Below are 13,223 nucleotides of genomic sequence, written 5' to 3' on the forward strand. Positions count from 1 at the left end.
GCTCACTGATGCGTGAATGAGGAATAATCTAAGTAATACCAGATGAAAGAGGAGATTCTAAGCTTTACATTGGTAGGTCATTTGTCTATTTTATTTATGATTAAGTTATGATAAATCATCGCTAAATCTCGGTTTCGTTTTTTCTGGGACGCACTGTATATATATATATATATACACATTTATCATCTATCCTTCCCTTTCTCCTCCATCCTAGTATACTTACCTTCACATCCGTATTCATCCTCTTCACTATCAAGACACTGAACTTCACCATCACTTTATTATCTATCCTTCTCTTTCTCCTCCATCCTAGTATTCTTACCTTCACATCCGTATTCATCCTCTTCACTATCAAGACACTGAACTTCACCATCACATTTATCATCTATCCTTCTCTTTCTCCTCCATCCAAGTATTCTTACCTTCACATCCATATTAATCCTCTTCACTATCAAGATACTGAACTTCACCATCACATTTATCATCTATCCTTCTCTTTCTCCTCCATCCAAGTATGCTTACCTTCACATCCATATTCATCCTCTTCACTATCAAGACACTGAACTTCACCATCACATTTATCATCTATCCTTCTCTTTCTCCTCCATCCAAGTATTCTTATCTTCACATCCGTATTCATCCTCTCCACTATCAAGACACTGAACTTCACCATCACATTTATCATCTATCCTTCTCTTTCTCCTCCATCCAAGTATTCTTACCTTCACAGCCGTATTCATCCTCTCCACTATCAAGACACTGAACTTCACCATCACATTTATCATCTATCCTTCTCTTTCTCCTCCATCAAAGTATTCTTACCTTCACATCCGTATTCATCCTCTCCACTATCAAGACACTGAACTTCACCATCACATTTATCATCTATCCTTCTCTTTCTCCTCCATCCAAGTATTCTTACCTTCACATCCGTATTCATCCTCTCCACTATCAAGACACTGAACTTCACCATTACATTTATCATCTATCCTTCTCTTTCTCCTCCATCCTAGTATTCTTACCTTCACATCCGTATTCATCCTCTCCACTATCAAGACACTGATCTTCATCATCACATTTATCATCTATCCTTCTCTTTCTCCTCCATCAAAGTATTCTTACCTTCACATCCATATTCATCCTTTCCACTATCAAGACACTGAACTTCACCATCACATTTATCATCTATCCTTCTCTTTCTCCTCCATCCTAGTATTCTTACCTTCACATCCATATTCATCCTCTTCACTATCAAGACACTGAACTTCACCATCACATTTATCATCTATCCTTCTCTTTCTCCTCCATCCTAGTATTCTTACCTTCATATCCGTATTCATCCTCTCCACTATCAAGACACTGAACTTCACCATCACATTTATCATCTATCCTTCTCTTTCTCCTCCATCAAAGTATTCTTACCTTCACATCCGTATTCATCCTCTCCACTATCAAGACACTGAACTTCACCATCACATTTATCATCTATCCTTCTCTTTCTCCTCCATCCAAGTATTCTTACCTTCACATCCGTATTCATCCTCTCCACTATCAAGACACTGAACTTCACCATCACATTTATCATCTATCCTTCTCTTTCTCCTCCATCCTAGTATTCTTACCTTCATATCCGTATTCATCCTCTCCACTATCAAGACACTGAACTTCACCATCACATTTATCATCTATCCTTCTCTTTCTCCTCCATCAAAGTATTCTTACCTTCACATCCGTATTCATCCTCTCCACTGTCAAGACACTGAACTTCACCATCACATTAATCATCTATCCTTCTCTTTCTCCTCCATCCAAGTATACTTACCTTCACATCCGTATTCATCCTCTCCACTATCAAGACACTGAACTTCACCATCACATTTATCATCTATCCTTCTCTTTCTCCTCCATCCAAGTATTCTTACCTTCACATCCGTATTCATCCTCTCCACTATCAAGACACTGAACTTCACCATCACATTTATCATCTATCCTTCTCTTTCTCCTCCATCAAAGTATTCTTACCTTCACATCCGTATTCATCCTCTCCACTATCAAGACACTGAACTTCACCATCACATTTATCATCTATCCTTCTCTTTCTCCTCCATCCTAGTATTCTTACCTTCATATCCGTATTCATCCTCTCCACTATCAAGACACTGAACTTCACCATCACATTTATCATCTATCCTTCTCTTTCTCCTCCATCAAAGTATTCTTACCTTCACATCCGTATTCATCCTCTCCACTGTCAAGACACTGAACTTCACCATCACATTAATCATCTATCCTTCTCTTTCTCCGCCATCCTAGTATTCTTACCTTCACATCCGTATTCATCCTCTCCACTATCAAGACACTGAACTTCCCCGTCACATTTATCATCTATCCTTCTCTTTTTCCTCCATCCAAGTATTCTTACCTTCACATCCGTATTCATCCTCTCCACTATCAAGATACTGAACTTCACCATCACATTTATCATCTATCCTTCTCTTTCTCCTCCATCCTAGTATTCTTACCTTCACATCCGTATTCATCCTCTCCACTATCAAGATACTGAACTTCACCATCACATTTATCATCTATCCTTCTCTTTCTCCTCCATCCAAGTATTCTTATCTTCACATCCGTATTCATCCTCTCCACTATCAAGATACTGAACTTCACCATCACATTTATCATCTATCCTTCTCTTTCTCCTCCATCCTAGTATTCTTACCTTCATATCCATATTCATCCTCTCCACTATCAAGATACTGAACTTCACCATCACATTTATCATCTATCCTTCTCTTTCTCCTCCATCCTAGTATTCTTACCTTCACATCCGTATTCATCCTCTCCACTATCAAGACACTGCACTTCACCATCACATTTATCATCTATCCTTCTCTTTCTCCTCCATCCAAGTATTCTTACCTTCATATCCATATTCATCCTCTCCACTATCAAGACACTGAACTTCACCATCACATTTATCATCTATCCTTCTCTTTCTCTTCCATTCTAGTATTCTTACCTTCACATCCGTATTCATCCTCTCCACTATCAAGATACTGAACTTCACCATCACATTTATCATCTATCCTTCTCTTTCTACTCCATCCAAGTATTCTTACCTTCACATCCGTATTCATCCTCTCCACTATCAAGACACTGAACTTCACCATCACATTTATCATCTATCCTTCTCTTTCTCCTCCATCCTAGTATTCTTACCTTCACATCCGTATTCATCCTCTCCACTATCAAGACACTGATCTTCATCATCACATTTATCATCTATCCTTCTCTTTCTCCTCCATCAAAGTATTCTTACCTTCACATCCATATTCATCCTTTCCACTATCAAGACACTGAACTTCACCATCACATTTATCATCTATCCTTCTCTTTCTCCTCCATCCTAGTATTCTTACCTTCACATCCATATTCATCCTCTTCACTATCAAGACACTGAACTTCACCATCACATTTATCATCTATCCTTCTCTTTCTCCTCCATCCTAGTATTCTTACCTTCATATCCGTATTCATCCTCTCCACTATCAAGACACTGAACTTCACCATCACATTTATCATCTATCCTTCTCTTTCTCCTCCATCAAAGTATTCTTACCTTCACATCCGTATTCATCCTCTCCACTATCAAGACACTGAACTTCACCATCACATTTATCATCTATCCTTCTCTTTCTCCTCCATCCAAGTATTCTTACCTTCACATCCGTATTCATCCTCTCCACTATCAAGACACTGAACTTCACCATCACATTTATCATCTATCCTTCTCTTTCTCCTCCATCCTAGTATTCTTACCTTCATATCCGTATTCATCCTCTCCACTATCAAGACACTGAACTTCACCATCACATTTATCATCTATCCTTCTCTTTCTCCTCCATCAAAGTATTCTTACCTTCACATCCGTATTCATCCTCTCCACTGTCAAGACACTGAACTTCACCATCACATTAATCATCTATCCTTCTCTTTCTCCTCCATCCAAGTATACTTACCTTCACATCCGTATTCATCCTCTCCACTATCAAGACACTGAACTTCACCATCACATTTATCATCTATCCTTCTCTTTCTCCTCCATCCAAGTATTCTTACCTTCACATCCGTATTCATCCTCTCCACTATCAAGACACTGAACTTCACCATCACATTTATCATCTATCCTTCTCTTTCTCCTCCATCAAAGTATTCTTACCTTCACATCCGTATTCATCCTCTCCACTATCAAGACACTGAACTTCACCATCACATTTATCATCTATCCTTCTCTTTCTCCTCCATCCTAGTATTCTTACCTTCATATCCGTATTCATCCTCTCCACTATCAAGACACTGAATTTCACCATCACATTTATCATCTATCCTTCTCTTTCTCCTCCATCAAAGTATTCTTACCTTCACATCCGTATTCATCCTCTCCACTGTCAAGACACTGAACTTCACCATCACATTAATCATCTATCCTTCTCTTTCTCCGCCATCCTAGTATTCTTACCTTCACATCCGTATTCATCCTCTCCACTATCAAGACACTGAACTTCCCCGTCACATTTATCATCTATCCTTCTCTTTTTCCTCCATCCAAGTATTCTTACCTTCACATCCGTATTCATCCTCTCCACTATCAAGATACTGAACTTCACCATCACATTTATCATCTATCCTTCTCTTTCTCCTCCATCCTAGTATTCTTACCTTCACATCCGTATTCATCCTCTCCACTATCAAGATACTGAACTTCACCATCACATTTATCATCTATCCTTCTCTTTCTCCTCCATCCAAGTATTCTTATCTTCACATCCGTATTCATCCTCTCCACTATCAAGATACTGAACTTCACCATCACATTTATCATCTATCCTTCTCTTTCTCCTCCATCCTAGTATTCTTACCTTCATATCCATATTCATCCTCTCCACTATCAAGATACTGAACTTCACCATCACATTTATCATCTATCCTTCTCTTTCTCCTCCATCCTAGTATTCTTACCTTCACATCCGTATTCATCCTCTCCACTATCAAGACACTGCACTTCACCATCACATTTATCATCTATCCTTCTCTTTCTCCTCCATCCAAGTATTCTTACCTTCATATCCATATTCATCCTCTCCACTATCAAGACACTGAACTTCACCATCACATTTATCATCTATCCTTCTCTTTCTCTTCCATTCTAGTATTCTTACCTTCACATCCGTATTCATCCTCTCCACTATCAAGATACTGAACTTCACCATCACATTTATCATCTATCCTTCTCTTTCTCCTCCATCCAAGTATTCTTACCTTCACATCCGTATTCATCCTCTCCACTATCAAGACACTGAACTTCACCATCACATTTATCATCTATCCTTCTCTTTCTCCTCCATCCTAGTATTCTTACCTTCATATCCGTATTCATCCTCTCCACTATCAAGACACTGAACTTCACCATCACATTTATCATCTATCCTTCTCTTTCTCCTCCATCAAAGTATTCTTACCTTCACATCCATATTCATCCTCTTCACTATCAAGACACTGAACTTCACCATCACATTTATCATCTATCCTTCTCTTTCTCCTCCATCCAAGTATTCTTACCTTCACATCCATATTCATCCTCTCCACTATCAAGACACTGAACTTCACCATCACATTTATCATCCATCCTTCTCTTTCTCCTCTATCCTAGTATTCTTACCTTCACATCCGTATTCATCCTCTCCACTATCAAGACACTGAACTTCACCATCACATTTATCATCCATCCTTCTCTTTCTCCTCCATCCAAGTATTCTTATCTTCACATCCGTATTCATCCTCTCCACTATCAAGACACTGAACTTCACCATCACATTCATCATCTATCCTTTTCTTTCTCCTCCATCCAAGTATTCTAATCTTTACATCCGTATTCATCCTCTCCACTATCAAGACACTGAACATCACCATCACATTCATCATCTATCCTTTTCTTTCTCCTCCATCCAAGTATTCTTATCTTCACATCCGTATTCATCCTCTCCACTATCAAGACACTGAACTTCACCATCACATTTATCATCTATCCTTCTCTTTCTCCTCCATCCTAGTATTCTTACCTTCACATCCGTATTCATCCTCTCCACTATCAAGACACTGAACTTCACCATCACATTTATCATCTATCCTTCTCTTTTTCCTCCATCCAAGTATTCTTACCTTCACATCCGTATTCATCCTCTCCACTATCAAGACACTGAACTTCACCATCACATTTATCATCCATCCTTCTCTTTCTCCTCCATCCAAGTATTCTTATCTTCACATCCGTATTCATCCTCTCCACTATCAAGACACTGAACTTCACCATCACATTCATCATCTATCCTTTTCTTTCTCCTCCATCCAAGTATTCTAATCTTTACATCCGTATTCATCCTCTCCACTATCAAGACACTGAACATCACCATCACATTCATCATCTATCCTTTTCTTTCTCCTCCATCCAAGTATTCTTATCTTCACATCCGTATTCATCCTCTCCACTATCAAGACACTGAACTTCACCATCACATTCATCATCTATCCTTTTCTTTCTCCTCCATCCAAGTATTCTAATCTTCACATCCGTATTCATCCTCTCCACTATCAAGACACTGAACATCACCATCACATTCATCATCTATCCTTTTCTTTCTCCTCCATCCAAGTATTCTTATCTTCACATCCGTATTCATCCTCTCCACTATCAAGACACTGAACTTCACCATCACATTCATCATCTATCCTTTTCTTTCTCCTCCATCCAAGTATTCTTACCTTCACATCCGTATTCATCCTCTTCACTATCAAGACACTGAACCTCTCCATCGCAATAATCCTTTACCATGTCCAGGCAATGCAGAGAGAGATAACATGGGGATTCAGGACTCTCACATTCTGAAAGAGAGAGAGAACATTCTTTTTTAAAAAGCAGTATTCCATCAGCAAACTGCTGAATTCTCAGAAAAGCAGATTTTAGCCTACTCATATGGAGCACGTACGCTGACATTAAATGGCAATAGCTCAAAGCACTCAACAACTCACAGTCGTTTCTTTAATACCCACAATGCAAAATTCAGATCATTTGATCTTAGAATGCGACATTCTAACCATGTAGGTCGGTAACTCATATTCCATGAAATGACAAGAAATATGTTTTATTAAAAAAAGCTAACATATATTACAAATCATTCATGTCTTACCAACAGCTGACACCCTGAAAGTCATATTGAAGATACCAGCAACAGATTTTGGCATGGCAATGAGAAGATACCCTGTATTCAAAAATAGGGTAAAGTTTGTACTATAAGTATAGCTCTCCAGATTTCCATATCCACTTGCAAATGCTAAGACTGTCTCAAAATCTGTTGGGTTGGTCCAATATCCAGTAGAGACACCCACAAGGTCCAAGAGAGGTCCGGTCAGATTCATTGTGAAATTCTGTAATATAATAGAATCAGAATCATAGGAATTATATTTCTATGATTACTAGTCTGAAGGGGTGTTGCAAGAAACTTGCGATCAATTGCAGGTTTATTTTTGGTCCCTAAATCAATCATAAGTTTTGAAATAAATTGTGAATTTTCGATTGATTAATTATCTGCTTCTTCAAACATGCAAATCTAACTACAATGTAATTTGCGACAATTAAATTTGATCTATTAATTGTAAAATTGCAAAAGAATATTTTGCAATTGATTGCAACTATTTTCTTGGAACAAAAATCATCATTCACTGCTTTTGCTTACATTTTTTAAAACTAACAAATTAGAGAGGTTCAAATTCAGATACAAGATTCTATTCCAAACATTTCCGACAAGACAGTTTTGATTGCCATCAGTCATCTGTTAACAATTCACAAAGTTTTTGTTCTCAAATCAAAGAAGAAATTTAAATCCTACTAGGGTCAAATTTACATCCTATTAATATGTGACTTGTCATGTCTAAATCAGACAGAAGCCGCTTGATACCAAACTGAGAAAATGGGTAAAATGCTAAAAATCTTCAAAAATGTTGAAATTTTTATTTTTACATTTTAGGGATGTTTAATGTTTCAAGTATACTCTGTCAAAAAATCAATCGAAAATGATAACGGGAAAGTGTCAAAAAAGCAGTTTTTCTGCGAGTGTTTTTTTCGGACAGTTCGAACTTTTCTGACACTGCTCGTTCAGCAAGCTCAAATCTTCGCGCTATACTAAGCTCCGCCCCTAGCAACGAACGCCATTGTTGATTGGCTATTCATAGTCACGTGCGGCCGGCGGTGAACGAAGAGGATTAATATTAGCTGAAATCGATGAGCTGGGCTAAGCTGAAGCCATTTAAACTCGCGGGGGGGGGGGGGGGGGGAGGGGGTAGGGTGGGCTTGTCCAACGTTTGCAACTCAAATCAGATATACCATTATTTTGGTTAACTGAAGAAATGGGATAGCAAAATAAGCATGTTCACCTATAATTATGGCGGCAAAGTCCAAAGGGAAGAACAGAGAACGTGCCGAATTTGGATTATAAGATCAGATAAAACCCCCACCTCCCCGCCCGCGCTTCAAAAAGATAGATCAAAAGCATCGCTTTTCAAAAGCATGCCTGTTAAGAAAAGTTTACTAACGGAATGCGAATTCTAAAGGCCTTAGGCTTTTAGAATTGCCATCCCGTTAGTAAACTTTTAAGGCCTTAGGCCTTTAGAATTCGCATCCCGTTAGCAAACTTTTCTTAACAGGTATGCTTTTGATCTATCTTTTTGAAGCGCGGGCGGGGAGGTTGTAACTGGGAAGGATGGGGGCATGGGCGATGGATACTGAGTTGAGTATTGGGTCTCAATAAAAGCCAAGGACGAAACGTATTCAGAACGCGATTTGTGAGGATTAATTTCATTGAAATTACAAAGGATATGCTGAATTGAGAAATCTTTTATTTAATCTTAGGCCCATTATCAGGATTTTTTCATTAAGCGTTAAACTTGAGATGGCATTTTCAAAAGAAAGATTCTCAAATCCTCAAAAATATTGATTGTCAGTGAATGCGTGTTGAATTATTAAGATTCAAGAGAACAACGAAAGAAATAAAATCTATCATATCATTCTTCCCTCGCTCTGTTGGGTCACTGTGTATTCCCACGTCTTATGTTTTTTGTGTATGTGAGTGGCCATTGTCATAGGTATTTATTTAATATGCAATTCATTATGAATAACTATTGTTATCCGAGGGGTCTACGATCTAGCTTCTAAGTGGACCTCTCCATTTCCAGCGAAATATTAATTCACCATCGTTTTTTTTATGCAATGAATTTTATCAATTTTGGTTTCACAATTATAATTGAAAGATAGATTGCATGTACTCTACTTTGCATTATTGTCATGATACTTGTATGATTTTTGTATTTTTGTTGGAAATGAGAAAAAATAAGAACTGAACTGAACTGGAATTGTAGCGGGAATAATCATAATCACTTATTCAAGATAGGGAAAGCGGGGTCTGGAAATGTATACTGTACTGTACATTTTGTAAACTTATAGGGGATTAGAATCACATCAAACCCTTTATGAATCAAACCTCTCGCCGTCAAATTTCCTCATGTCGTTTGAAGAAACGATAGCATTAGCGACATGTTAACAAAGAGAGCAACAAATCCAATAGAGAGATGAAACAAGAAAAAAAGATTGATTGCTTAATCAATCACAATCACCAACGATAATCGTGATAATTTTGAAATAAATAGTATTCAGGGTAACTACATGTACAATGATAATGATAGTATAATACTAACGATGATAATAATGATAATACAAAATAACAATTAGTAATCATAGGGATGATGGTGGTGATAATCGTAAAAATGATAATTATGATAATTAAAAGAAAATCAATAATTACAATATAAAAATCAATATGAGCTTGTACTGCCTTTTCCGTATCTCAACAATTATGGCTTTCAAAATGAAATAATACATATTCTAATCAATTTAAGAATCATAAACTACTAGGCTTAATCTTGGTGTTTTCTTGCTATAGGCCTATAGGCATAATAACGTTCTTTGATATGTGATAAGAATCATGGCATTAATACTGAATCTTGCTTGTGGTTTAATGTTATTGTGATAGAAAATAATAATAAAAAACAAAACAAGTATGTTCGAGTTAGCATCTGTGTCTGGCTTTGGTAGGCCTATTCATGACGAAATGTTAACAACGCAATCATTACAAAAATAAATAAAAGAAACAATCTGTTAAGATTCCTATTTTTATACTTTTGATGGTGCAAGCATAGGCCTTTACGTAGAAAAAAAGACATATTTGATAATGAACAATGAAGGTACATGTAGTCCAGGATGTAGCAATGGGGGTGGGGATGCTCCCGGCCTGCGCCAGGTGCAAAGTTTTTGTATAATACTTCAAAAGCCTAGGTTTTTTTTCCTTCTAATTATAAAAGCTAGATTGGGGTAAAGAAAGGAAAGCATCCCCTCGCCTTCCCGCCCGCGCTTCAAATAGATAGATAAAAAACATCGCTTTTAGTGTTCTCAAAAGCATGTCTTTCAGAAAAGTTTACAAAGCGGATGCGAATTCTAAAGGCATAGGTATGGCGATAATGGCACTGGGCCGGGCGGGGGCGTGGGCAATGGATAACGAGCTCGAGTATAATCGCGAAATAAGAGCCAAGGACAAAACGTATTCAAAACACGTTTTTTTATGAGGATTAATTTCCTTAAAATTACAAAGGATACTATCAAGGAGACAATGATAACAGGTACTATCTCTATCATAGGCCATGATCAGGGTCTTTTCATTATTTAAAACAATTTTTTTTTTCGGAGATGGCATTTTCAAAAGAAAGATTTTCAAATCTTTAGAAAATATTGATAGTCCGTGAACGTGAGCTAATCTATTAGCTTAAAGAGAATAAATAAAGAAACTAAATCGAACGTCAAAGTTTGTGTTATCCAAGTGAAGCCCCTTTCACAATGGTGTATCTCAATAGTAGTGGCTATTAAAATGAAATATCCAATTCAATAATAATGACTAATAAGCTTAATCTTAATTTGTCATAGGCATAATAGCGTTCTCTGATGGTTGATCAGAGAACATGGCATCAATACTGAATCTTGCTTGTGGTTTAATAAAAAAGTTATTGTGATAGAAAATCATAATAAAAAACAAACAATTATGTTCGAGTTAGCATCTGTGTCTGGCTTAAGTAGGCCTTCGTGACGAAATACAAACAACACAATCATAACAAAAATAAATAAGAAACCAATCTGTCAAGATTCCTTTTATTACTTTTGATGGTGCAAGCATAATGCCTACAAAAAAAAAAAAGATTTGATAGTAAACAATAAACGCGAAATAACCAAGGACAAGACGTATTCAAAACACCGGTTGTATGTGAGGATTAATTAATTTCATTGAAATTGTCAAGGATATGCAGAATTAAGAAAGTTTCTTTTAATCATGATAACGATATTTCCTTAGCGTTTTTAACATTTTCAAAAGAAAGATTTTCAAATCCTTAAAAAGATTGATCGGCAGTGAACGTGAGTTTTGTTAATCAATTTTAAAGAGAACAACGAACACTCAAAGTTAGACGTAACACGTTCTTAACAAAAGTGGGGTATATGAGTGGGGGATGTTAGACTTCTTGCATGACTTTAAGAAAAATAAAGCGGAATAAAAACAAAGACGGCGTGTGCCTCTGTGTGTTGGTTTTTACGGTGGTATAAACACAGTTTGCTTTACTCATTTTACCCCGGCATTTTACGTTTTAAACTCTTCTCACAAAGGTGATGAAAGTTCTTAAGATGCCACGGAAATCGATAATAACTTTTAAAAAAAGAAGGAAGAGAAGAAGGAGAAGAAAAAATGAGGAGATGGCAAATTAAACTCCCGGATTAGACTCATGGTAGTATAGAGCCGATACAGGCGTGACTGGTATAGACTCAAAAAGGTTCAGTCCGCATTCAACATGGACGCCACACACAATCGCACCTGAAAGACCGGCGATACACAATCTGACAATAGACAGAGAAACAATACCAGACGCGGCAAAAGGCACGCAAAATGCCTCACGGTGCAATAAAATAGCTTGTGTTTCTCTCTTAAAAAAACATATAATTAATGGTTGAAACGATTACAAAAGCATATTTTCTTTGAGAAGAAATCTCAAGGATTCAGCAAAACCCAATTTTATTCTAAATCATTGACGGTTGCTAAGCACTTTCAGTCAACGAAAGGATGAGTTTCCGCGTGAAACATGTGAAAAATGCTCCGAGAAGTCTGAAAGCGGGCGAAACTTTAGAAGCGATTTTCTCGTAAAAATACTTTTTATGAACTCTCGTACCTGGGACATTTAAAGACTATTTTCTCTGCAAATACTATGTCCCTTAGCATGTGCTACATGTATATACCAAATTAAAGCTTGAGAAATGGAGAATCATAATCATTAAAAAAATTATGTTTGAAAAAATCGACTTCTGTCTGCTTTTGACGTGACGAGTCACATATTATTATCGTCAAATTGTGAAATGCATGAATATTTACCAGTATCTCCATAAACAGGGAAGATCCTACAGGACTTTCAAAGACATAGTGGGTGAAATCGTAGAATTCGCTTGCTGGAGTATCGCGATCATCAAGAGTTCTCTCTCTTACAAACCCTTCACTGAAGTATGTCCAAACCCCAACTTGGATGTCAAAGTTACCTAGAAAATGGAATTAGTCAAAAAGGGGAGAAAGGGAGGGAATAAGACAGAGAGAGAAAGAGGCCAATTTCATGAAAAAGAGAGTTGAGAAAGTAAGGGAGAATGGGGAAATATTAAAATATTGGTGGGAATGGCGTACAATTCGTGTATCATTTTAAGAAACTATTACGATACTTTGTATGAGAACTTTATATGTAACTTGCATGTTTGTAAAATTGATCACAATTCGGCCTTTGGCTGCGATGATCTTTTAATAAACCATTTTATCTATCTATCTATCATCTATCTATCTAAACTTACTGATATACTCAGAGTGTTTGCAGAGATCTTCTGCCTCATCTACCCCATAAGGACAATCGTTATAGAAGTCACAAACTTGAAGGTCAAGTAAACACCATGAAAAACCAGGACACGCAAAACATCCTAAGGAAAGACACAGAAACAAAAATATTAAAGATAAACTCTAGTAGTTACAAGAAACAATAATAAC

At 37.1% G+C, this 13,223-nt stretch overlaps 1 protein-coding gene across 1 annotated transcript in view; it reads right to left on the minus strand.

Moving 5' to 3' along the window:
• The window catches only part of LOC129267057 (uncharacterized), a 113,722-nt gene that overhangs the window by 37,133 nt on the left and 63,366 nt on the right, over window positions 1-13,223 (minus strand). The window contains exons 28-31 of the mRNA XM_064103736.1: window positions 13,034-13,156; window positions 12,573-12,733; window positions 7,248-7,485; window positions 6,823-6,942 (exon numbers count right to left, since the gene is read on the minus strand). Of these exons, the coding sequence (XP_063959806.1) occupies window positions 6,823-6,942; window positions 7,248-7,485; window positions 12,573-12,733; window positions 13,034-13,156 (642 nt within the window). The remainder of the gene's footprint in view (window positions 1-6,822; window positions 6,943-7,247; window positions 7,486-12,572; window positions 12,734-13,033; window positions 13,157-13,223) is intronic.

The sequence above is a fragment of the Lytechinus pictus genome, chromosome 8 (genome assembly GCF_037042905.1).
Source record: "Lytechinus pictus isolate F3 Inbred chromosome 8, Lp3.0, whole genome shotgun sequence".
Taxonomy (NCBI): domain Eukaryota; kingdom Metazoa; phylum Echinodermata; class Echinoidea; order Temnopleuroida; family Toxopneustidae; genus Lytechinus; species Lytechinus pictus.